The sequence below is a fragment of the Bacillus rossius genome (assembly GCF_032445375.1).
Source record: "Bacillus rossius redtenbacheri isolate Brsri chromosome 9 unlocalized genomic scaffold, Brsri_v3 Brsri_v3_scf9_1, whole genome shotgun sequence".
NCBI lineage: Eukaryota > Metazoa > Arthropoda > Insecta > Phasmatodea > Bacillidae > Bacillus > Bacillus rossius.
Window position 1 is genome coordinate 9,248,843 of NW_026962012.1, and position 25,364 is coordinate 9,274,206.

A 25,364-nucleotide genomic window follows, 5' to 3' on the forward strand; every position below is an offset into this window, starting at 1 on the left:
ACATACGTGAAAAACATTGTATAACATGTTTTCTCATACCATTTACAAGTACTTATTGCTTATTGGCCTAAAATATTTATTGGCTCCAACAATAGCTAGTCAAAGCAAAAGATATAATTACCACAACACCAAAGTTATCACTACGTCAAGATGAATTAAATTTTTAAGTGTAAACAAACAAGAAGATGGGTTAATAAAGTATTATTTTTTACGTTTGTACTGATGTTTTCCGGGAAACTAAGTTTTTCTCCACATAAGAACATCAGGTGTAAATATAAAATGTGTTGTCGCTTCTCTTGTACACAAAGTGATCCCACTTTTTCACTAAATAACCAAAAATATGACGATATGTGTAACTATGTGTTGTACACACAGCACAAAGAGCAACGTATCACATTTGTGATGTTCATAGATAATATTAACTGGCACTGTGTGGCGGGCTATGTCCACTGGCCACAATCTAGTGTTGTTTTGGTGAGGTTGGCGCCCTGGAGCACGCCTGCGAGACGCTCCTGGTGTTAAGTTAATACGGGTGATGGGCATGTGGCGTGCCAGGTACCAGAGAAGTGTCCGCACCTAGGAGTTGCGTGCTAAAGCACGAAGTAGCGAGAGTGAGCTTTTGCATGAGCCGAGGATGTCCGAGCTTGGGTGAGCAGAGCGTTATGGGTTGTGCGCCTGTAGAGGTGAGAGTCGAGACCTTGACATGGAGACAGTAACCTGTGTGCCAACAAATTTTATGTTGCAAAAAATTGCTATTTTAACTGCGTGCAAGTTTATGTACTTGTGTTGGTGAAATACCTAGAAGTCGTTTGTGATGGTTTCGGCAAGATGATGCAGGCGTGGTTGGTGCTGGTTTTATCGCTGTTGTGGTAATTAATACAGACCAAGGCTGTATTTTTTGCTTTGTACCATGCTGCAGCTGGTCATGTTGGTCGGTTAGCTGTTATTCCAGGTTTGTCTGCCATTTACTGGAAGTTACATGGAGGTAATGACTAAATTGGGTCAGTGATTTGACCCAGTTATTTCCAGCCTAGAAACGCACTCTTTTTCTGGTACCACGAATAAAATTATCAGATATAAAACCATGTGTGAGCGGCCTGATTTTGATAGGTTTTGTTTATAATATTGCTGATTGGCCAGACAGGTGCCACTAACTGGAGGTGAAACATATGAAATGGAAGACTATTATTCCTGCATAGTTCATGCAAGAGAGAGACTTGATAATTTTCCATGAAAAATTTCCCAATTTTATTTACTCAACTAAGGAGGTTGTGTCAAATTTTACTTAGTGATTACCTAGGTATCAAAACATCAAGGGAAGTAGTTTTCATCCATCACTTCAGATAGTATAAATGGAATATGGTAGCTGGTAGACTGACAGCACTGTCTAGATTATTGTCTGTGGATGAGATTATTGGTAAGAGATAGTAATGGTGATCTTTATACTAGTTTATGAAGTGCAAACAGACGCAGCTGTAAGTGAAGCTTCTACGTTCCTGACTGGTATAAATTGCAGAGCCCCTTTTAGTTCACATTAATGAGTGATGCTTTTGACATATTGCGATTTGTATTTTTTGGGCATGAGCCTTTCACACAACCTGCCTTATTTTTAGAGGATCTTTTGTCTTGCGGTTGATTATTATGAAAGTGTTTCTTTGGAGTCAAGCATAATTAAACCTAACCATCTTATAATTACCGTATTTACTTGAATAATCGTCGCCATCGCTTAATTGTCGCACCCATTGTTTGAGGTAATGAATTTGGTATTTAAGATTCTCCCCATAATCGTCGCAACCTAATTTATTGACGGCGATTGAGGCGCGAATGGAACAGTCATAAACACAATGGAACAGCCTGCTTTCATGTGGCGTGTGGCAAGATCGGAACAGCCGTAAACACAATGGAACAGCCTGCTTTCACGTGGCGTGTGACGCTTATCATTGGTCCAACCTTGAGCGAAATGTCCTAATTGGCAGTGTAGGAGGAAGGAATGTGTGTTAAAGATAAGATGCTGTGATGCCATTGTTTTATCTCGTTTGCGTTGGAGTGGAAAGTACCGGTAATTGCAGAGTTTGAGAAAGTTCATTTTGTGAGAATATGGGTAAATACAATTCGTATACTGCCGCTTTCAAGTTGCGCATTTGCAGAAGAGCACGGAAATCAGGCAGCGGAAAGAGAATTTTCAGTAAGCGAAAAACTTGTTCGTGACTGGCGAAAACAAAAAGACAACTTGAATAACACAAGTTCATCTAGGCGAGCTTTCCGAGGGCCTAAGCATGGGAAGTTTCCTGAAGTGGATGCGCAAGCGACTGAGTACATTCGTGAGTTAAGGAACAACGCGTGCAGTGTTTCTCTAGAAATGATCATGTGCAAGGGTAGAAACGAAGCACGTGCGCGGGGCATACCGCACGCCCAGGTCAAGGATAGTCGTGGGTGGGCGATGAGATTTATACGACGTGAAAATTTTTTCACTCCGGCGGAGGACATCCCTTTGCCAGAAGTTGCAGAAGGACTTTGAAAACAAAGTGTTCGAGTTCCAGCGTTTCGTTCTGCGGGTGCGGCAAACAAATGACTACCTCCTCTCGCAGAGAGCTAATGCAGATCAGACGCCGGTCTATTTTGACATGCCGCAGAACACTACGGTCAAAGAGAAGGGGCAGTCAAGCATAATTATACGCACTGCTGGGAATGAGCGGATGTGTTGCACAATAATGCTTGCAGTGACGGCCGACGGGCGGAAGTTGCCGCCTTACGTAATTTTCAAGCGGAAGACATTGCCTAAGGGAATGAAGTTTCCTCCAGGCATACATGTCCGTGCTCAAGAAAAGGGTTGGATGGATGCTGAGCTCGTTAAGGACTGGGTAAAGACTGTGTGGGAGCGACGGCCAGGGTGTCTCCTGAAACAAAAGGCCTTGTTGGTGTGGGACAGCTTCAGCGCTCATTTGGTTGAGGAAGTGAAGCGAAGTTTGCAGGAGTCGAGGACTGATATTGCTACCATCTCAGGTGGCCTGACATCGATGCTGCAACCCCTAGATATCTCTGTGAACAAGCCGTTCAAGGGACATCTCCGTCGCGTGTATGGGGAGTGGATGGCCAGTGGGACGCAAGAACTGACGAAAGGGAATAAGCTGAAGCGACCATCATTGCTATTGGTTTGTGAGTGGATAATGCAAAGTTGGGGTCTCATCACTCATGAGATTATCGTGAAGAGTTTTAAAAAGACTGGCATCTCGTGTGTGTGCGCTAGACAGTGCGGAGGATGACACGATCTGGCGCCAGAACAGTGACAGGGTGTCTACTGAGTTACAAAAATAAAAATTAGTGACTTTTTCTTGACTTTTTCATGACATTTTCTACTGAAGTGTGACCACGAAACTTGTCAAAATGGTATAATTTTTAAATGTTATAAAATTAAGTGTAGCCTATACCTTACATAAAAAATAAAATGAAAAATTGGACGTTTGCTTTTCTTTATCAAAATGTATAGGCCTAAGTGCTGGAAAAAAAAAGACATAAGTTAAGCCTACAAATGACGGTTAGTTTGAAACTTAATTGAATAAAATTAATTATATCTGCTTTTCCGCATGCCAATTTTCGCCGTACTTTAAGCACTAAAACACTTTAACATTAATTGGCAAACATTTTCAGTACATTATATCATAGAAAATATTACAATTTCATTCCGTAGCACTTTAACCTCTTCGACAATGATTTCAGTTTGAAAATAAAATGTGGCGGCAATTTAGAGATTTTGTGTTTTGTAATTTGTAAACATAGTCGTTAACAAAACCAAGACACGAAAATACATCACACATTTTGTGGACAAATATTTGGCTTTCTTTTATCCTAGCCAAACATAAATTTCCGTTTCGTACACACAAGCAGGCAGTAAACAAACGAACTCAACGATATAAGTTAGATTATGAACGCTCGCCATTTGGCTAACAACTTATCGATATGGACGCGGGTCGCGCGCATTGACACCTTGACAGCTACAATCGATTATGTGCGATCGTTGTGCGCTCTGTAGAGTAAGAATGAAACTGACTACGCCGTGGCCGCCACGGAACGAATACCATCCTTGTTTTAAGCGTGTAAGGTACAAGAATGGAATAAATTACGTTTTCACAGCATTCTAATGGACTTTTGTTTTTAAATAAAGAGTAAATCGCTATTATTAAAATTTTCTCTCATTCTATGTGAAAATTATGACTTTGCACGTAGGAGAATAGAAGCTGTAAGCAACATTTTGGACGGGATTTTAAAGCAAACGTCTTATGGCAAAAATGGCGGGACTGGCCTAGTTAAACACGGGAAAATGTATTGTGTGGGAACATCTTAAGCAATGATTTTCCTGAAAATACAAGCTGCCAAAAGCACAAAAAATATGGTATATACAAGATCAGTGCACAAGAAATATACATTAGCCTTGTAATTAATTTTTTCGTGACTTTTACCAAAATATACTTAAAAATGGTGACTTTTTCATGACTTTCGTGACCTTTTACAACATTCGTGACTTTTTCGTGACTTTCGTAACCTAGTAGACACCCTGAGTGACGACAGCAGCGACGAGGATGACATTGACGTCCCTGCAAATGTATCTGATGTATCAGAATCTAGTTCAGACAATGAATAGATAAACTTGGTGAGTGTTTAGACTGAATGTGTTTTAGAAATGTATTTTGTTTATTGATTTTTTCGCAATTTTGTGTTTATACTATATTTTAATTCTGCCAAACTTCTTGTAACCAAAAGTTTTTTTTGTTTATTTTGCATGTATTGTAAATAAATATTACGACTAGGTACTATGTTCCTAGATACACATTAACTTCTTTAATTTAGCATTTTCAAGTGATTTACTAAAAAATTTTACTTAAAAATTTTTTTTTATTAATTTTTCCTGACATAATGGTCGCACCTCACTTTTTCCCCCATAAAATTTGGTAAAATTGCTGCGACAATTATGCGAGTAAATAAGGTAGTTTTTTTTTTTCAAGTCAATGCATTTTTCTCTTCTCCTTTGTTGAGATTTTGAGTTTGGTTTGAAAAGATTGAGGCAGGAGGAGTGTACAAATGCAGACTGAAAAAAAAAAAATTTGAGACAAATAATTTGTTACTAAAACTTTTAACCTGTGTTACATATATATGATGTACTCCGTGAAGTATTTAGAAATGGCAACGATCAACTAGTGGAAATAACTGTATTTCAGACCAAAATTTGTATTTTAAAACCACTATTCGAGAAGACATCATATCCCTTGACATAATGTTTTACCTGTAGGTTAATTTTTTTTAAAGCAAAAGTTTTCGGTGTACATGGTTTTATATTAATAGATACTATTTTTTTTATATAATAAGAGAGCACATAATATGTACCAATAAAAGAGAAAAAAGTTCCTTAATAGTATTACTTGTTAAATCAAAATAATATTTTATATTTGTGTTTGATATGTCTTAACTCTGAAAAGTAAAAAAAAAAAAAAAAAATGCTTATTTGGGATTTAAGTATAATTGTGCTAACATCCATAAAAATGTGTTATCAGAAAGTGCACAGGAAGTGCAGGACAAAAGAGATGAGAAATTGATATAAAATCAAAGGTAAATACCATCAAGTCTTGTCCTGTGGAGTAGAATGAAATGAACTCTGTTTTCAAGTAAAGTACATATAGCAGCAGCTCCTCGCTCCACTCGGCTTGAGTTTTCACGTCTCAGCCCATCTTTATACAATACGTAAACAGAACTATATGTGTTCTGAAGTTAGTAATACGTACAGGATTTTAAGTGTACACAAACTAATTACGAGAATTTTATTAGCATCTGCACACGAGTTTGAAAAAAAAGTTATTACCAGAAAAATATATGTTTTGGAACTTCCAAGTAGTAGGTACTATGCACTTTCACATCTTGTATGAAAAATTATAAATACTTATTGTTAGGGGCAGGCATTTTTCGCGAATAAATCCGAACACCCATTAGACTGCAACAAAGTATACCCTAACCAGCGGTTTTTTCTTTGTGATTGGTGGCCGTCTGCGAGAGAAGTCGTCGCTTTATTTGACCGAGCCACTCAGGAGGCGTTTGCTTCCCCGCTGAATTGCTGTGATCGGTGTGGTAACACTTGACATGTACCTGAGAGAAACTCACCCAATCACGAAACAGAGACGATGCTAGAGTGTTTTAACTTTCAGCTAGTCTCGGAATCTTTTCGCGAAATATGCGTGGCCCTACTTATAGTAGTATTTTGTTCTGGATTGAAGAGCCTACGACTAGAGGGAACACTTCCTAAGTGGGCAGAAAATGCTGTACCGCTGCCAGAACTCACTTGGGTGAGCTGCAGAGGCTTCGCCCTCATCCTGGTCCAGTTGTCGCGCTGCTTCTTCTCGTCGGCCACAATGTCCGTGAAGCTCATGGGCGGAGGGCTGGTCGCCAGGGCGGCAGCGGGCGGCGTGCCCATCTTCTGCCAGGGGTTGCTCAGAGCCGGGGGCGACTGCTCAGGCGGGGAGATGGCAGATGGCACGGCCCAGCTGATTCATACAGTGAACACAGACACTGGCTCCAACTACAGCTGGCCGATGCAAAGGACGTCATTCATTACTACTATACCAAGTTATAACTACCTCCAGATTCAGGGTAGCTACACATTTTCAGATATGAAATTCCCTGACTTTTCCAGGTTTTCCAGTCTAAATGAAAATTTTTCCAGGCCATTAAAATAATAATTGTACTCGGTAGCATAAGGCGGAAAGTGTGGATATGGCATTTTATCTCACACATATTGAACTGTTAATATATGTCTTTTGCAATTGATCAAAATCTTTATGTCCCTGACAAGCTGTTGTCGGTATATAGGGAAATACTCCATGTGGGATTGCTTTAGTATATCTGGAAATGCACATTTTTTCTTCAACAGTAAGTGTCGAGACTAACTACACTTAAGGGATAATAAATTTTATATAATCTGTTAATGTACCTAAACATGGATTTTTTTTTAAAACTATGTATAAATGTAGTGAAATATGTACCACTAAACAAAAAAAAATCTTTAAATATACTTACTCATAACAACTCACTTTTCAGAGAACTGGGATAGCTTTTCACAGTTTCAAAAAGCAGAGGCATAAATTTAGGGCTATGATGGAAAACCACTTTCTTATATCAGATCACACACTGTAGGGCCTAGGTCCATATTGTTTACAAATGAGCAGAAACAAAAAAATAGATTTATAAAAGCTGGGAAAAACTTGTAGTAAAATGTCACAGAAATTGTATCACATGTTTACTGCTTATGATGTTCGTTTATCTTACATATTAATTCTCAGAGAAAGTAATGTCAGTTTTCTTAAAAAAAAAAAAAACCTTTTCTACTAAATTGAGACTTTTTTGATTTCCATGTTTGTTTCATTTCAAGTTTGAAATTAACGTCGCCTTAAAAACATTCCAAAATTTTCGTACATGCAATGTTTATTTATTTAAATATATATGTATATAAAGTCCATGCTATTGGAATCAAGGCAAAACACACACACTATCGTATTTAAGGTGGTGGTTACTAATTTGATAACGAACTACGCAGTAATAAAGCGCTCAAAGTTTCCTCTTCATGCTGTTAACCAATGTAAACAATGGAAAATGGTTTTCATATTACCATTTCTACAAAATAATTGAAAATCACACACTATAATTTAACAAACTACTATTCACACACACACTCCAAGCCAAAGATAAGCCCGCAGGCCTTTATTTTCATATCCGTAATCTATAGCACAAAACGGTTAACGTCTCACGAAAACAAAGCAAATTCAGCCATCATAACCATTTTTTTTCCCGCTGTCACGATTGACTAATCTAAATCGCGGGAAGTATCGATCGCTTTGCACAGCACAACAGATCGTCATGCAAAGTCCGTAAAGCGTTTATTCATTTATTTATTTGTTAGTTTTGATGTCGGTGACGTATTAAATTTGAACTGCAGTTGGGCGAAAATGTATTGGGTAAATTTTACAAGAATGTAACAATTCTATGCAATTTCCAGTATGTTTCTTAATTTCCCTGACTTTTCCAGGCTCCATGAAATTCCCTGACTTTTCCCGGTTTTCCAGGTTTTCCCTGACCGTAGCAATCCTGAGATTAATATAAAGTTTCCTTCCACCATGAGAGGCAACAGTTGTGTACCATAGGAGTAAAGGTATCTGGAGTTTACTGTAAAATGTGACCCCAAATTAAAAAGTGGCAAAACTCACTAAGTTGATTCAGTTAAAATTTTACTGAACAATAGTTTAGGTATTTATACTCAGACTAACAACATTATTATTGCTAATCCACTGATTGAGATACTAAACTTGGGCAATTTTTCGAGGTATATTTCTGCCATTTATTAAGCAGATGGTAATTAATCTCAATTTTTCCACTTTTTGACTTGGGGCAGTTGTTGTAGTATGCTCATACTAGTACTTATGTCAGTCAGGGGCATAGTTGAATAGTGCCAGTGTGAAAATCAAATAGACAATGTTTAACTGTTCACATAGCATACAGAATTTTTTTTTTTTACCGGATTTGACATTCCTGAATGTCTTCCTCATAATAGGGACAAGATTATGGTGAAATGCTATTAAACAAAAAGCATGTCATTACATCACGTAACAAATGCAACTAAGATCACGAGATTAATCAATAATTTTACAAAATTGGAATCAAATCATTATCATGTAATCTTTTATTTTGTGGATAAAATAGTTGTAATTTATTTAGCACGAAGATTGTATGAAAAGTATAAACTAAATTAATCGCAGAAAATTGATTCCATTTTATTTATATCTCAGGTTGGTAACACTTTTTACACAATGATTGGGCACATTTTTTCAAAGACATCAAAATTGGCCAAATTATTTTTAATTTTCTGAGTATTTCTATCTCAGAGATTCTTATTACAAATTATTGTATTGTAAAAGTGCATCATGTATCAATCAAAATGTGACCACTTTGTTGAAATAGATGTTGAGAAATATTTATATTTGTGTTTGTTGAATAAAACACTATTTTATAACTAAGGACAACGAATAAAAACAAAAACAATAACATCAAAATCTCCCATTTTAAAACCAAAATTACCTAAAAATAAAAACCCTAAAATCTTGTCCCTACCCATAAGGCCTTTTAAAGTCAGTTACGTAGTGAACATATCCCAAGGATTATCCATTAACTTTACAAGAGTAACTTTGGATCCAAGAATAGTTTCTCAGTATTAAGGGTGCTTTCTGCTCTACGATTTAAATATCTAAGTAATGTGATTTTAAAATAATAAATACACGGTCCCTGTGGCCTGCTGATGAATGAAGCTGATGATAAACATCCCTATGGTACAAAGTTTCTACTATATAATGTACACACATTCATTTATATAATTTTTTACTATATATAGTGGATATATAATTTAAAAAATACTTCTCATAAAAAACATTCTAAGGTTAGTATTAAAAGCAATTAAAATTTCTGAAAGCATTGCTTAGTATATATTTTCAATCTATTACAAAAACTTCCCCTTTATATCAATATCAACACTGACTCAAACTTCATGATTTGCATGATAGTTACCCAGGAACAAAAACAAAACCATTGCATTTTCGGACCATGTTAAAATTACTTTCATTTATTATAAATTAGATACGGGTGCAAACTTAAGTCTAGGACATGGACCTAGTTCAGCGATTAAGACACTCACTTTTATAAGTAATCTAAAACAAAATGGAAAATTTGTAAAACTGACTTTTAAATTGTAAAAGATTGAACACAATAGATTGTAATATATTGTAACTTTCACAGCTAATTATGTAAAACGTACGTGATGCATGTATTTTTCATTTTGTGAAAGTAACCATTTAAAAAGTCTAAACAAGTTTATCTGTGATAACTAAAAATATATAATCAAATCATGAACTGAAATGGGAGGCACTTAACTTCAACAATTTTTTTTACAACAAATATTTTAGTTACTTGTTCAAAATAGCAACATTTTAATTCCTTGCCAAACTGATTGAAATACTGTATATGGGCACTTTTTTGAGTTTTACTTGTGCCCTTTATTAGACAGAAATAATTAAATCTCATGTACACTTTTTGACTTGGTCACTTTTTACAATATACAGAATGTATTTTTTAAATTATGGGGTTTGAAAAATTGTACATTAACTAAAGTTACATTTCTGACTGGCCCGGCAAGGAAATCCAAAAGTAACAAGTCCAAAGAAGAAAAAAAAAATAACTGTTGATGCGCAGTTCATTGCTGTATAGGAAAAATACTTTGATATATTAAAAGTTAGTTGGTTCATTTCTAGGTAAAGTTGGTGATTGAAATCAAAAGAATTTCTAGTAACATATTTTTTTGTTTTTATTCTTTACTGGAAAAAATTATTATCAACATTTAAATACACAGTTCAACATGCTTTTTTACACCTTAGCACAGATGATTGGCTTATCATTAGGGCCCCACTTTCATGGTAAATAAAATTAACAGATTTCGTCATAAAAATATCTTGATTTCGTCATAAAAATAGTCTCATTTCGTCATAAAAAACTGCTCTCTAAAATCATGGAGAAAAATGTAAAAATACAAAACCAATACATAAAAATAGAAACCATACTACAATCATAATCCTCAAATTATACGAATGATTTTGAGTTCCATAAAAGTAATTTTAACATTATCAGAGTTTAAAAATCATTAAAAGAATAGGCCTACATGAATAAAAGACATGTTTCCAGAACTGACAATTCAGTCTCCTAAAGTATTTGGAATTTCTTATCTCCGCCGGGTTTAATGAAAAGAGGAAGTTAGAGCATAGAATAAAAGTATTTTCGAAATTTTTAATTTTTTTTTTTAATAAATATCGCCCAACTATGAAAATTAAAAAATTCGATATCTCCTTATAAAATTAAGTATTTGAAATTTCTTATCCCCGCCGGGTTTAATGAAAAGAGGAAGTTAAAGAGCATATAATAAAAGTATTTTCGGATTTTTAACATTTTTTTCGCAAATACCGCTTAACTACATATTTACCGCCTTCACTTTAAAATTCGAGTGCACGATCGAAAACAGTCACTACTTTAGGCTTTTTGAGCATACAAGGCTTACATTTACAAAAAATATCTTTCATACGAAAGCGTCACGATCTATGTAAACAATAACATAGACTTGCCTTTGTTATTATTCTCCTCGTGACATGGCCGTAGTAGTAATCTGTGCAGCCAGAGATTAACTCACACGTTTTACAAAACATTTTTCGCAGGCGGTAATTTCATTTTAAGGTATCGATTCTCATATTAAATAAACCGTAAATGGGACCGAGTCGTATGGAAATGTTAAACTGATGAAATACAGGAAGAAAACTATGATTTTAAGCGTAAACGTGATAGCGAAGTATACAACTCGATTCTTGAATCGATACTTTCGAACTCAAAAAACGTCTCGCAAAAGTCGTATTTATACAGTTAGTACCGAAGCCATTATGTTTGTTTTGATACATGAACGAAGATGAAAAGTGGTTAATAAAGTAGTCTTTAGGTGGGAAATTTGTGTTTAGGAATCTGTACTGATTATTAAATGTTGTCTATGTTGTTATTAATTTAATTGACCTTTCCAGTCAAAAAATCGTGTACAAGTAAGCAGATTTCGGGTCAATTTCGCGAAAAGGGTTTTTTGTGTGTAATTTCGTGTTTTAATTAAAATTGCTAACATTTCGCGTTATTTCGCTTTATTTCGCGGTTCGCGAAAATTTCAGTGCCCTACTTATCATCCAACACCAGAAAGATACTATTTGTAGATAGAAAAAACCTTAAGTCCTTCTCTGGCTACCAATAATTAATATTCCTGGATTAGTTATTAAAAACCTGAGACTGAAGAAGTAAACTGAGCACCAACCTACGTTCATTCAATATAAACATTGGAATTAATGACAACATAATCCACAAACGTAAAGAATTGATTTGAAAACACTTAGATGTAGAGTAGCAATGTTAATTCAGATAAACATATTTATTAGGGGTGTGCGGGAATAGGTATTTGTACTGCGGGAAATTTTTGGGAAAAATAAATTATTCCCGCGGGAAACGGGACGGGATCGGGAATATTAAAAAAAAAGCAAATTTTTAATTATAATATTAGAAGATGGCCATTTAAACGTTTCTTGCAAAGTTAGTTGTTTTTTTTTTTGCTGCTATTTCTTTTGTCTGCTTCACTTGCCCTTTTTTCAGCGGCGACTTCATTTTTTTTTAGCATCCTCAAATTATTTTTTTATAGCCAGACGTGCTAACATGCTCGCATCTCAAAATTTTTTCACACGAGACACACTTTGCCAGGGATTTACTGTCTGTCAGACGTTCCAAATACTTCCATACACTTTTAGGTTTACAAGTAACAAGCTGATCGGTTGCGACATCCATTATTTGTAGGCTGCTAGTTTGTTTTAATATGCAACGGCATCGAAAATAGGAACAGATACTTTGCACAAGCCTTAATAACGTAACGTCAGCCGAAAAAGCCCACCTAACTAAACAGTAAACAACTATTTTTTTTCTCCCAAAGCAAAATCATAGATGTTTAGATACTCGTGAGCAGTGTTGTAAAACTAAGTAATTTCATATTTTTCAAAGTGCCAATACAGTTCTCTACATCGCCACTGCTATCAAGTAATGAGAACGGTTACGCTTCGTTATGTAACGCAAGTCTAGTATTTCTTATATCTTTGGTGAAAAGGTTGGATTGCGCATGTGTTTTGTTTGTGTCTAAGGACACACAGTGGTTTTAGGTTAAGTATTCGATGGTGACGGCAATAACGTTATATAACTGACTATTCACGTATCTTGCAAATTTGTACCCTTAAGAAATATATTTATGAACGCATACAATATTTAAGGTACTCCATGTACGTTTTTTATATTCCAATTAGATATGTGTAAGCGATTATCATAATTCACTGCACACCACAGCTGTCGCTACGATCGGCATACGTTTAAAAGATGTTTTGCGTTTAAATAGTATGGAAACCCTTCAAAAATGTACGAATCCATAAAAAATAGTGCTGTAAAAACAGTTTGAATTGATAGAAAACATTTTCACATGATTAGTAAACATTTGTAAATTTTTAAACAATTTCCCGAAAAATTCGGGAGTAATAAAATTCCAGCCCGGCATTTCGGGAAGCCTATTTTCCCGACTTTTTTCCCGAAGCGTCGGGATCCCGCACACCCCTAATATTTATGTTAAGGTTGTTCATCAAAACAATACAGCGTATGTTTGTGGTTGCTATGGACATTTGTTTCATGCTTGTGAAGGATTGTGATATACAGTACCATTTTTTATCGAATAATCGTCGCATGCACGTAATTGTCGCATGCACATAATTGTTGCATGCACGTAATCGCCGCAACGATATTTTAGGGCGTCAAATTTTGGATTGAAAAAAAACCTCTCACGTAAATGTCGCATTATGTTTTTGGTCCCGCTATTAGATGCCGAGTGCTTTGTCTAGGTATCTTTTCCATATAAAACGATGTATTTTAAAGTATAAATATAATATTTATTCAGAAATTACTGCGTACTTATTTAAATAACGGAAATACGAAGCTGTCTAATGTGTAAATTTTCTGTTAAAGACTTTTTAAACGTTATAATCTTCATTGTTTGTCTGCGTCCCCACAGTGTACCGCTTACAAAAATGTAGCCAGCGCTCGTTGCAATCATTACTGTTTGGGTATGTTGCTTCCCGTATAGAGCGCGCACACATAGTCCAATATCGATATCTCGCCGATTGCATGCAACGCGTGCTCTCAATGCAGAACCGAGTTAACTACATTTCATATTCCGCTCACTCGTGGTGTTTACTATGGTTGTTACGTGTTCATTCGGCTTGCATTTGATCACAGATTTTATTTTTCTATTTAATTTTTTTTTCTATTTAAAGTTCAAGAAAGTTTTTTGTTGCATGACAAATTAAATTGTTTGGCGTGCTCTTTTATACTTCACTTTGTAAATAAATGTACTTTCCATGAATGGGTTTTGTTTTTATGAATACTTAATCTAACAAAAAAATTTTTTTTCCGCATAATTGTCGCACCCCTACTTTTTAAACTTGATTTTAGAATAAAATGTGCGACGATTATGCGAGAAAACACGGTAAAGGTTCCTGAATACATATTTTGATTCTATGTTAAAAAAAAGCTGATAAGACACAAAACAGAATTAATATCACATGATAAGAGTTATAAAACAAATAGAGCAAAGTGTGATTCCACCCAAACTTTAGGTGACCATACTGAAATTTAAGGTAAGAGTAGATAAACGCACATTATATAGAGCGAACACTACATACATAATATACGTTGCAACACACATAAAAAAGAAGGGTCCTATAAAGTACTAAACCAAGAACCAATAATGCAAACTTACAGCAAACGGACAACTTGCAAAATACTGCACACATAAAATACACTATCCAGAGTCCAAATAAAGATTATTACTTGAATTTAATATGGAACATAATACAGTGAAACCTCATTAATACAAACCTGAGGGGACAGAAATTTACCCACTTTGTAATAACGAGGTTTGTAATAACCATACTTTAACATATAATTCATACATTATGTCAAAACAACCAAAAAAAATATTTAATTACCGATTTTAAAAACATTTCAAGATATGTAGATAGTACATAGTTGTAAGACAATACGATTATATAAAACAAGAAATATGTTATGTAGTACATACCTGCATAAGAGCATTCTCTTAAGTAAAAACATGTTTCACCTAAATAAAATAAAAAGTCAAAAAAGTCACAAATAACACAAAATTATTTACAGTTATGTATGGCATGTTGCTTCAATTTATTACACACATCTAGAGGATCACTGAGCAGAGTTAGGTGAAAAAAATGAACTGATTTTGGTTTGCTTCTCATTGTTTTTGAACACACTTTGGACAAAGCCACACAGTTGATCAAAGGCTTTGATTGTTTCGGTGTCAGTATCGCTGCACTGTATTACTGTTTCCAGTATGTTCAGAGCTTGCAAAGCTTCAGTTTTTTTGGGCAGTGTAAGTGTGGGTGGCTCTTCAGAATCTATTGTTTCCGTGTTAACTTCACCACAATCAATGGTGTCACAGTCCATCACCTCAAAGTCATCTGGCGTAGGTGATGTTAGAAGACAGTCATCTACTTGCACAAAACTGTCAAACGGTTTACTGAAATTTAGTTTATTCTGAAGAATGTCCCATTCCTCACCACCATCCTCAGCACTGTCGCTAGTTTCCCATGGAGGTAGGCTAGTTGTGGCACAACTACCACTGGGAACAGGCATGTTGGGTCTGAAACTACCACAAGGACTGCATTTCTCTGTAGCATTTGGCAGTTCAGGGACTGAAGTTTCTTCATTTGTGGCTACTGCTGGGACTAACTTCTTGAAACAGTTTTGTATCACTGTAGGCTGAATGTTATCCCAAGCCATACATATGTTTCGAATAGCATCCAAAACATTCCATTTTGTTAACGGTTTCTTGGCATCCAGGCGACGGATGAGAAATTGGACAAGTCTCTTTCTGTATATCTTTTTTAAATTATTAATAATTCCTTGATCGAGAGGTTGCAAAATGCTGGTGGTGTTGGCAGGTAAGTACACCAACTGAATGTTTTCCAATTTCAGTGACTCAGAAGAATGAGCTGCACATCTATCAAGGAGAAGAAGAATCTTTCTGTTCCTGATAGCCATTTTTCTGTCTAACCGCAACAACCAATCACGAAAGATTTTAGAGGTCATCCATGCATTTTGGTTGGCTTCATATTGGCATGGGAAATTAGTTACACCCTTAAAGCAGCGTGGTTTCAAAAACTTTCCTATAACCAAAGGTTTCATTTTGTCGCTGCCATCAGCATTGCAACACAATGCAACTGTGATACGCTCCTTGCTTCTCTTGCCACCATGGCAGGGCTCCCCTCGATAGGCCATGGTATGGTCTGGTAAAAGGTTATAAAATACACCAGTTTCATCCATATTGTATATGTCTCTAGGACTGTACTGGTTTATAGTATTTTTTGATATTTCCATCCACTCTTCAACTTTCTGATTATCAACATCCGCTGATTCACCACACACACTACGGAAAACCAAATTGTGTCTTTGCATAAACCTCTGCAACCACCCATTACTGCATTTGAAATCATCAACTCCACTTTTCAATGCCAACATATCAGCTTTTTCTTTCATGATAGGCCCAGATAGAGGCAAATTTTGGGACCGCGAATGATTAAACCAGTCCAGCAATTTCTCTTCAAGTTCGTCGTACTTAGCGCCGCGCATACGTTTTCGTCCTTTCAAACTCCCTCCTTTCTCATGGTGCTCTTTAATCTTTGATTCATTTTTCATTATTGTCGATAATGTTGACAATGGGACATTGAACTCCTTTGCAATACAACTTTTGGTTTTTTCGCCTAAGTTTACTTCCCGTATAAGCAGCAACTTTTTTTCAATTGTTAAATCATTTCTTTTTCGTTTGTTTTCCATTTTTGGTTATGTTTATAACTTCGCCGAACGTGTACGTTAAAGATACATGTTACACTGGTACGAGGCAAAAAATAAAAATATATTCTTTAAAATAATAATACGAAACAAATTAAGCTATGCTAATCATATGAGATCACGATTTCAAAAGAACATCTACACGACCAATAAGACGTAGCACAAACAAATTTATAATTTTCGAGACTGAGACTACACGTACACGATTCAAACTTCAATCAATATGGCGACGTCACTTGTTCGTTGTTCTGTTCTTTCTATTCAATGACCTCGCTGAGATACTAAATATTAATTGGTTATGGCAGAAAGAAAATAATATGATTTCTAGGAGTTTAAACCATATTCGACAATGTAATTTCTGTACTTTATTTTATCTAAATTTCGTTTGATATTTTCTTTGTGAACTTTTTAACGGCCTAATGATGGCAAAACTGTTGTTTACTGACATGGCCGATGTACACTTTTCTAACCACGATAATAGGAAGCACGTATTATTTTGGAAGTTATTTGTGTAAAATATAGTAATCTAGTGGAATTATATTCTATATTATTTATTATTCATGTGTGGAATTCGTAAAATATCGCTGTGCAATAATGGTTTATACTGTGTTTGAGTACGTATTTTTATTTTAAAATGCCATTAATATGATCTATTTTTGGAGTTACCGCGCACGTTTTTTAAGACTAAAATTCAAAGTAACTTTGTATTATCAGATATTAAATATACACGAAAACACGCTTTTGGCCACAATGGAACTTCGAATTACATAATATCCGGTATTTCGTAATAAACAAACGTCTTAACGATGAAAATCCTATTCATGTTGCAGGGACTTTAAACAGGTTTGTAATAACGAGAATTTCGTATTAACCAATATCGTATTAACGAGGTTTCACTGTATTTAATATCTGAGTAAGACAAACGTAGGCCCAAGTCAAACTTAAAATATAGGTCATCTTGAATTCCATTACGCCTTGTACCTTGTAACAGTAAAGAGTTTGTAATGTTTTACTCCGAGATGAGAGCAGTGGGTACCTGAGCTTCCTGCAGGCCGGGGTGGGTATGGGGGCGCTGGCTTGTCGCGTCTGCTGCATCACGTCCAGCAGCGTGAACGAGGCGGCAGGGCTCCCCCCCTCCGGGCTGGCCGCGCCGCCCCACGCCGCGCCCGCCCTCTGCCCCGCCTGGTCGGCGGGCGGGGAGCTGCTCTGGCCCCAGGCCAGCTTCTTGCGCTGCTTCTGGGACAGCCTGGCCACTCTGCGGGTCTCGCCGCCGCTGCCAACCACACACAACACACTCGCGGTTCAAGCAGTGGCAACATTTCCAACGAAGTTGTTGAAGATGTTAAGCAACTCCCAACTACTTAGTATCTAGTTGTCAGGATAGTAAATTATTGCCAGGAAAATAAATATCATTAAAATATTTTTAGGAAAAAATTTAAAAAATTTTAATACTGCAAATAAAATTGTTGCAATAGACAATAATATTGCCGACTAAAAAAGTTAATAGGTACATGTACGTATTTCCATTGAAATCATTCTACACTACCAATGTAGATACCAACCACTAGTCACCTGAGTTTAGCATCAGGAGATCTAATGGTGGGTACGTTATCTTGCAGACATGGAGGTGATCTCCGCAGTAATGGAAAATTTTCCGTGTTGATTGGTACAAACACTGGACTTTGGCTCTTTGCCTTGGGTGCTATCATTCTTGCAGAACTACTCGGCGAGGTGGCAACATTCTCTTTGGCAGGCTGAAGTTTAGATGATTCCACAGGTCGAACTTTAAGGGCTGCTGACAGATTTGTAAACTTCTCTGGCAGTTCGCCCATTATCTCCGGACATTCCTTGATGGCAGAAACCACTTTCAACCTAGCCTGCACAACTTTCTGCTGCTTGCTGCTGTGATTCAGCACTTTTACCCACGAAAGGCTTTGATTGTTTTCTTTGTCGCAAGTTTCCTGTGCATGTCCAGTAATTTTACTGAGGGATAGTGTGATGTCCTTTGAGTCAGACAAGTCACTTGGCATTATGCTTGGATAACACTGCTTCTCCGTCAGCTCTTCGAAACTGATGGGGCTGGCACAATGCTGGCTCACATCCTCATTAGAACTGACGGATTCATTTCGCAGACGAATGTTCCCACTTTTTGCAGTCCCCTCGCTAGAACTTGTTTTACGGACTCGTGTCTTCTTTTTCATTCCCTTCACCATTTTATGCTTTTCCTCGATAAATCCAGCATCTGCAAGACACACATATTTTAAGCCCTGCTATAAACAGTTTTCATTTTATAGCAAAAACAAAAAAAAATTAATAGAAATTAAATAATAAAAAGACTGGAGTGATATTATAAATACAGTCAATATAGTATAAAGACAATCAAATTTAAAAAAAAATTAAATAAATACTAAGCATTCAATAATATAAAAATGTGTATAAAATAAAGTAGGTAAAATAATTAAGATAATAATTAAAATAATTATGATTATTATTTATTAATAATGAAAATCAATAAATGATGAATACCTATTCTAATTTATTAATTTGAATTATTTATTAAATAATAATGTAACCATTTATAATGCAAATAAATTTTACATACGGGAACATAACATAACTTATAAAAATACACTTTAAAAAGTTTATAAACACAATTTCTATCACCAAAATTCACAATAAATAAATGTTTTTAATAGGGATGGGATTTTCGAATCTTGGATTCGTCGAATATACCGAATCCTATGGATTCGAGGATTCGTAGGATCCGAGGTAGGATTCGAGGTGGGATTCTAAGTGGGTTTTTAAGAGTTTTAGGTAGTAATTGAAAATTGTAGTGCTGGCCGAAGTTCGAAAATTTCGAACCGAACCGAACCCTTACGTTCGGTTCGGTTCGAAACTTCTTAAAATATTTTCGAAAAACCGAACGTTCGTTTAAAAAAAAAAAAATACGTTTTTATAATTTTCTAACCCCCATTTGAGACCATTCACAAAACAACACAACAAAATTCCATTACTTGTAATATTCCGACTTTTATCGCATAATCGTCGCCTCAACAGTTTCAAGCGCAGACAAAATAAAAAATGTACAGTAGAACCCGTTTATAGTGAACCCGCCTATAATGAATTCCCGTTTATTGTGAATTTCCGTCTCGGTCCCGGCAAAATGATGTGAGGTTATGTATTAATTTATTGGATATAGCGCACAACTTTTGTCAATGTTGATACGTTTTCCCGTGTACCACGAACAGATTTTGCCGACATAATGCACATTTATCTCAAATATTTTCATATAATTACAAGTATTTTCACAAAACATCTATTAAGGATCACATTAACGTTTTCCTCCGCAATATGCTACTCGATTGTCCACTGTTCACATTATAAACAAGTCGTAATGGAGTAGCCTCGGTAGGCTACGTGTAGCCAGAAATGGTGCTCAGTTTGGTGAAAATAAAAAATAGTTTTCCCTGCATAGTTAAAGAATGGGCGAACGCGTGTACATTTAATAAGTTATCAAAATTAAACAAAAATTACCGCCACACAAATACGTATGTACATAATAGCAGCAAATTCAATATTTTTACGTCTCATTTTTATCATTCACGTTTCGGATATTTTGATCGAGTAAGGTTCGTAAGACTACCACTAGATAGAACTCTGTGGACTAAATTTTTCCATAGAAAGTAAGAAATTTTCGTTCCAGCTTTAGCAACTGCGATACTAAATGATACGTAGTGATCTTTGATGCGCCAGACTCGTTATTTTTCGTTTATTTACTTTTGACGGTAAAAAGAATTTCGTGTTATTAAGCTGCAAATGTGCTTCAATAAGAAATACGTACATAAAAAAGGGTGAAAAACGCATTTAAAAACGTAAGGCATTATCTGTGCGAGATAAAGTGGACATTATTAAAAAGGTAGACTCTAACCCCACTGTCCCGCACGTGTTAATATCAAAGGAACTGGGAATTGCAACATCCACATTAAATACAATATTAAACAAGCTGAACAATCTTCTTTCTCAAGCTGCGAATACGTCACAGAGTATTAAACGCCTGAAAAAAGGAAAATACGCCGATGTCGAAGAACCATTAATAGAAAGTTTGTACATGTGTAGTGTATTAAAAATAATATCTGCATTTGCTCATAAAACTGTTGCTTTGAGTATTTTCATTCGTTCTTTTCTTAGCTTAGGTCCATGTGTAGTTAAGATTATGCTTTTGAGTATGTATTGCCAATATAAAAGTTTTCCCAGATATAAAGTTTCCCCTCTATAGTGAACATATAAACTACTCCCTTCAGATTCATTATAACAGGGTTCTACTGTATTAATTGTCGCATAACTCGTATAGCATTTTTTCACATAGGCGCGCTTTGTTTTTTGTTTACTTTAGAGAATTTTGTATGCATTTCTCGTACTACGTAATATAAATTATCGTACAAATGCCAAAGGTATTGTATATTATACCTTTAACTATAGTGCGTGTACGAGAAGTGTTGTAAAATCACCAAAGATTACGTACCCCATACGTTAAACTAAAGCGCATGTACGAGAACACTCGTATTTCGGCAAAACTAACGTGATCAAGTTAACACAAGACAAATGCGGTAGAAAATGATTACGTAAATTAGGTACGTATTTTAAATTACTGGGATGTATTTATTTTCTTTGGCCGTTTTGGTTATAACAGTCAGGTACTGAAAATATTAATTTAATCTTGTTTATTAAAAGTACTGGTCCAGTAAATTTTACAGTACGGTACTAAGTTGACTAGCGTAGTCGCGGCAGCCATCATTATTTCTCATGTTTTCTTTTATTCCGACGCAAATTTCTATAACCACACTTATTACGTTACGTTTACAATATAATTGTTCTTGAGGTGATTTGCGATGAGCAGGCTTACGTCGTTTAAGTTTTCCAAATGGAGAAAAGATAATGACGACCCAGATGACCCAGAACCACCCCAAAAAATGTCTAAGTTTCTTCTGACGAGCAGCATTCGTCCAAGAAAACAGCAACTGCAGTCAGCGGGTTTTGTAATGTAGGTAGATAGGTAACTTAATTCACATTCGACTTTTTTTTATGTCCTATTAAAAAGTTTTACTTATTGAAAATGTTAGGTTATGTCTACCACAAAAATATGTTATGTGGCCTTATGCTGAATGTTCGTCATCTTTATAATATTATATTTTTTTAAATGAAGGTTGGTGTACACTGAAAAAGGAAGATAGTCTTTTGGAAATTTAGATGGAACTTCTTCATGAATTAAAAGTATATGATTTTCTCTAAACTGTTTTCGGTAAATATGTATTGTACGGATTAGCGCCAAAAAAAATCGTACAAATATGAAATAACTTTCATTATATGCTATCTTACGTCCTCTCTTCAGAACCGCCTGCGGAGATAAAAAATTCCAATTACTTTAGGAGATATCGAATTTTTTAATCTTCACTTTTTGGCGATTTTTTTTAAAAAAATATTTAAAAATCCGAAAATACCTTTATTCTGTGCTCTTTAACTTCCTCTTTTCATTAAACCCGGCTGAGATAAGAAATTCCAAATACTTTTGGAGATATTGAATTTTTTAATTTTCATCCTGTGCACTCATGCGGCGATAACAGTTGCTTGTTTACAAGTATCATTTTTTTTTTTTTTTGCGATGTTCCCGAACGGAGAAACCTAAGATGCACATAAAGTTCTGCCATTCCCGATTACACCCGAACAATTCACCTTCGGCCAACCTCGGGTTTATTTATTAATATTTCTCTGTTTATTTTAATGTAGCTAACCTATCCGACCACTTTTAATATTTCAATTCATTTTTCCTGCGCAAAAATAAATAAATCCCGAGGTTGGCCGAAGGTGAATATTCGGGTGTAATCGGGAATGGCAGAACTTTATGTGGATCTTAGGACTCTCACGTGAACGAATACATCATGTAAAAAGAAACTTACGTGAGTTTATTCTGTTCATCCTTTTTCCCGGTTTGTTAGGTCAGGTCAGCTACATTATAAATACTTTAAAACTAAACAACCAATAAAATTAATTTTATTATTTTTAATGTCTGTTCAGTTTCAAAGTATTTATAATGTAGCTGACCTGACCTAATCTACCTTTGTCCCATTTTGTTAGGTCAGGTCAGTTACATTATAAATACTTAAAACTATACAACATGTAAAATAAATTGATATTATTTTTAATTTCAGTTTATTTTGAAGTATTTATAATGTAACTAACCTTACCTAATGGAAAATTTCTGTTATTTAGACATTCACGCGCACACGGCAAAATATAAAATGGCGTCTGTTGAATGATTACATAGGGCTTGTATTGCAAAATAAGAACGGCGATATCTCCAAAAGTAATTGGAATTTTTAATCTCCGCAGGCGGTTTTGAAAAAAGGACGTAAAAGAGCATATAATGAAAGTTATTTCATATTTGTACGATTTTTTTTGGCGCTAATCCGTACAATACATATTTACCCTGTTTTCTTACCTTCATTATTTATTGTATAAACTTTACTAATAAAATGTTTTGCAATGTTTTAATAAAGCTAAGCTATATAATGTTTTAATTTTACATATGGCTGGAGAACCTTTCTTTCTCACCATTCAGTTAAAGACCAAAATGCTGGTGGTCGGTTCATTTTAATTCAAAACAATTATTTCTGTATGAGGTTCGGTTCGGCACGGTTCGAAATTTTTTTGCTATGGTTCGGTTCGAAACCAGAGAACTGAGGTTCATCCAGCTCTAGAAAATTGTATACCTAAACTATATTGTAAAGGTAACGGAAATAGCACAAACATAGATAAACTACGCTGTATTTTGTCAATTAGCATTACTACTCGATCATTTCCAACCTTCAATGATATAACATTGCAGAAAAAAACATAACTTTTTTTAAATAGTGTCTGTTATACAAACATATTTTATTGAAAACATAGGAAGGATTAATTTAACAGAGAATTAGACAGATGAAAACTTACATGTGTGGTTTTTGAGGTTATTTGTCTCTATTTTATATCAGGCGTATACACTATGCACTTATTTTATAATTTTTATAAATACACATGTGCTTTTTTTTAATACATAGGCCTATGTATTTTTTTAAAATAAATGTGTGATTTTTTTAATAACATTTGAAGTTTAGTGTGGGACTGGGATTCGAGATTCGATGACAAACACTGAGGATTCGAACAAGGATTCGGATTCGACCAAAATGTGGATTCGTCCCATCCCTAGTTTTTAATGATATGGACCAGTATTCAAAATCAATCATTTAAGTAAAAGATTTAAAAACACATTTAATTTTTATTTGTATGAAGCCTTTTTTCATCCTATGAATATTTTGTTGCATGGTGCATGCACATCATAAAAATTCACTCTCATCATTTTTCCATAATGCACCTAAAGTAGTATAACTTCAATAAAAGATTTAATAGAAAAGCATGCCTTACATTTAATGCAAATTGCTAGGACAGAAGATTTTTTGTTATTTATATAGTCATTTTAATCCTTTTTTTAAATTTTGGTCTGTCAATTTTATATACTCTTTAAATATTCATTTAATATTAATATGTATTATTTTAGCATGGCCCATTATATTTTTGTATATTGTAAACTTTATTAGTTTTTTTTTTCTAAGTTTATTATTTTACCAAACTTTGTAGGCCTGTAGTAATTTTATTGTAAGTTTATTATATGTGTACCTTTGGCTTATTTATTTCTTGAATGGTGCACTAGTATTTTAGCATTTAAGAGTTTAATGTCCATGTACAAAGCTGTTTCAGGATAAATGCACTGAAACTCAAGAGTTACTTAATTTCATAATTTGTAATTTTGCTTTCATTTACTACTTTTGCTCTCCCTTTTTAACTCTACTTTAAGCTTCTTTATAGATGGTTGCACCTGACTTATTCACCTAACTCCGTTAGGGACGTTTTGGAGTAATAACAATGACACTGAATACTTGCAATGCTAAACAATTGCAGGGTTTCCTAGTTAAAATTTTGATTTCAATAAATATATGTTTATAATAGAACAAATTAAATGCAGCCAATGATATGGCACATCTCTCGACCACTAACCCACTCCATCCTCCCAAGATACGGGATAGGACTCCCACACACAGCGAACCAGGTCGTCACTGGGAGCATCCGCGTACGGAGTGATGATCCTCCGACTCATGACAGGGTGAAGCTCGCAGTAGTACTTGGACAAGCACTCCAAGAGGTCTTCACTCAGCAGGTCTAAAACCCTGCACAGATAACACATTTTAATTAACAGTAGTAATAAAAACATCATCAAAATCGTCAAAAAATATATGGATTATGCACAAACATGTTAAAAATAAAATAAATCACACGTCAATCCAATTTTAAATTCCGTAAATACTAGAAAACTTGAAAGTAAATAAAAATACTCCCAACCTTAAAAATCATCATTAGGTTTACACTAAATTCTAATCAACTGATGAAATTTGAATACATTTTACAAGAACTTAGCAATGAAAAATGCAGACAGTGTTAACCTGAGCAAAGGATGATTACTTAAAACTCTGTTAAAACGTATTTGGCACCAAGCAGCTTGTATTTAACACTTACTTAAAAATTGTTTTACTTGCAGATATATTATGTATTACTAACATAGTTTTCAAGAATTTCAAAAACTATCAAATGTATTATTTTTACATAATTAGATGTCAAAGTCATCTTTTTGATATTTTGGCTGCCTACCCAAAAAATTTAAAAGATTACAAGATTCATACATACTTTCCAAGTTAAAAGCCACTGATGCT

General features: G+C 35.0%; 2 protein-coding genes across 2 annotated transcripts in view; both read right to left on the minus strand.

Annotated features, from left to right (window-relative positions):
• LOC134542629 (inhibitor of Bruton tyrosine kinase) overlaps positions 1 to 25,364 on the minus strand; it is a 115,793-nt gene that overhangs the window by 10,371 nt on the left and 80,058 nt on the right. The window contains exons 14-17 of the mRNA XM_063387027.1: positions 24,655 to 24,824; positions 18,139 to 18,808; positions 17,603 to 17,839; positions 6,326 to 6,527 (exon numbers count right to left, since the gene is read on the minus strand). Of these exons, the coding sequence (XP_063243097.1) occupies positions 6,326 to 6,527; positions 17,603 to 17,839; positions 18,139 to 18,808; positions 24,655 to 24,824 (1,279 nt within the window). The remainder of the gene's footprint in view (positions 1 to 6,325; positions 6,528 to 17,602; positions 17,840 to 18,138; positions 18,809 to 24,654; positions 24,825 to 25,364) is intronic.
• On the minus strand, positions 6,538 to 16,638 carry LOC134542630 (tigger transposable element-derived protein 6-like). Its single transcript, XM_063387028.1, has one exon. The coding sequence runs from the start codon at positions 16,549 to 16,551 to the stop codon at positions 14,902 to 14,904; it is 1,650 nt and encodes a 549-aa protein (XP_063243098.1). The 5' UTR covers positions 16,552 to 16,638; the 3' UTR covers positions 6,538 to 14,901.

Coding starts and splice junctions, on each gene's coding strand:
- LOC134542630 (XM_063387028.1), bottom strand. CDS start 16,551: ATGGAAAACAAACGAAAAAGAAATGATTTAACAATTGAAAAAAAGTTG.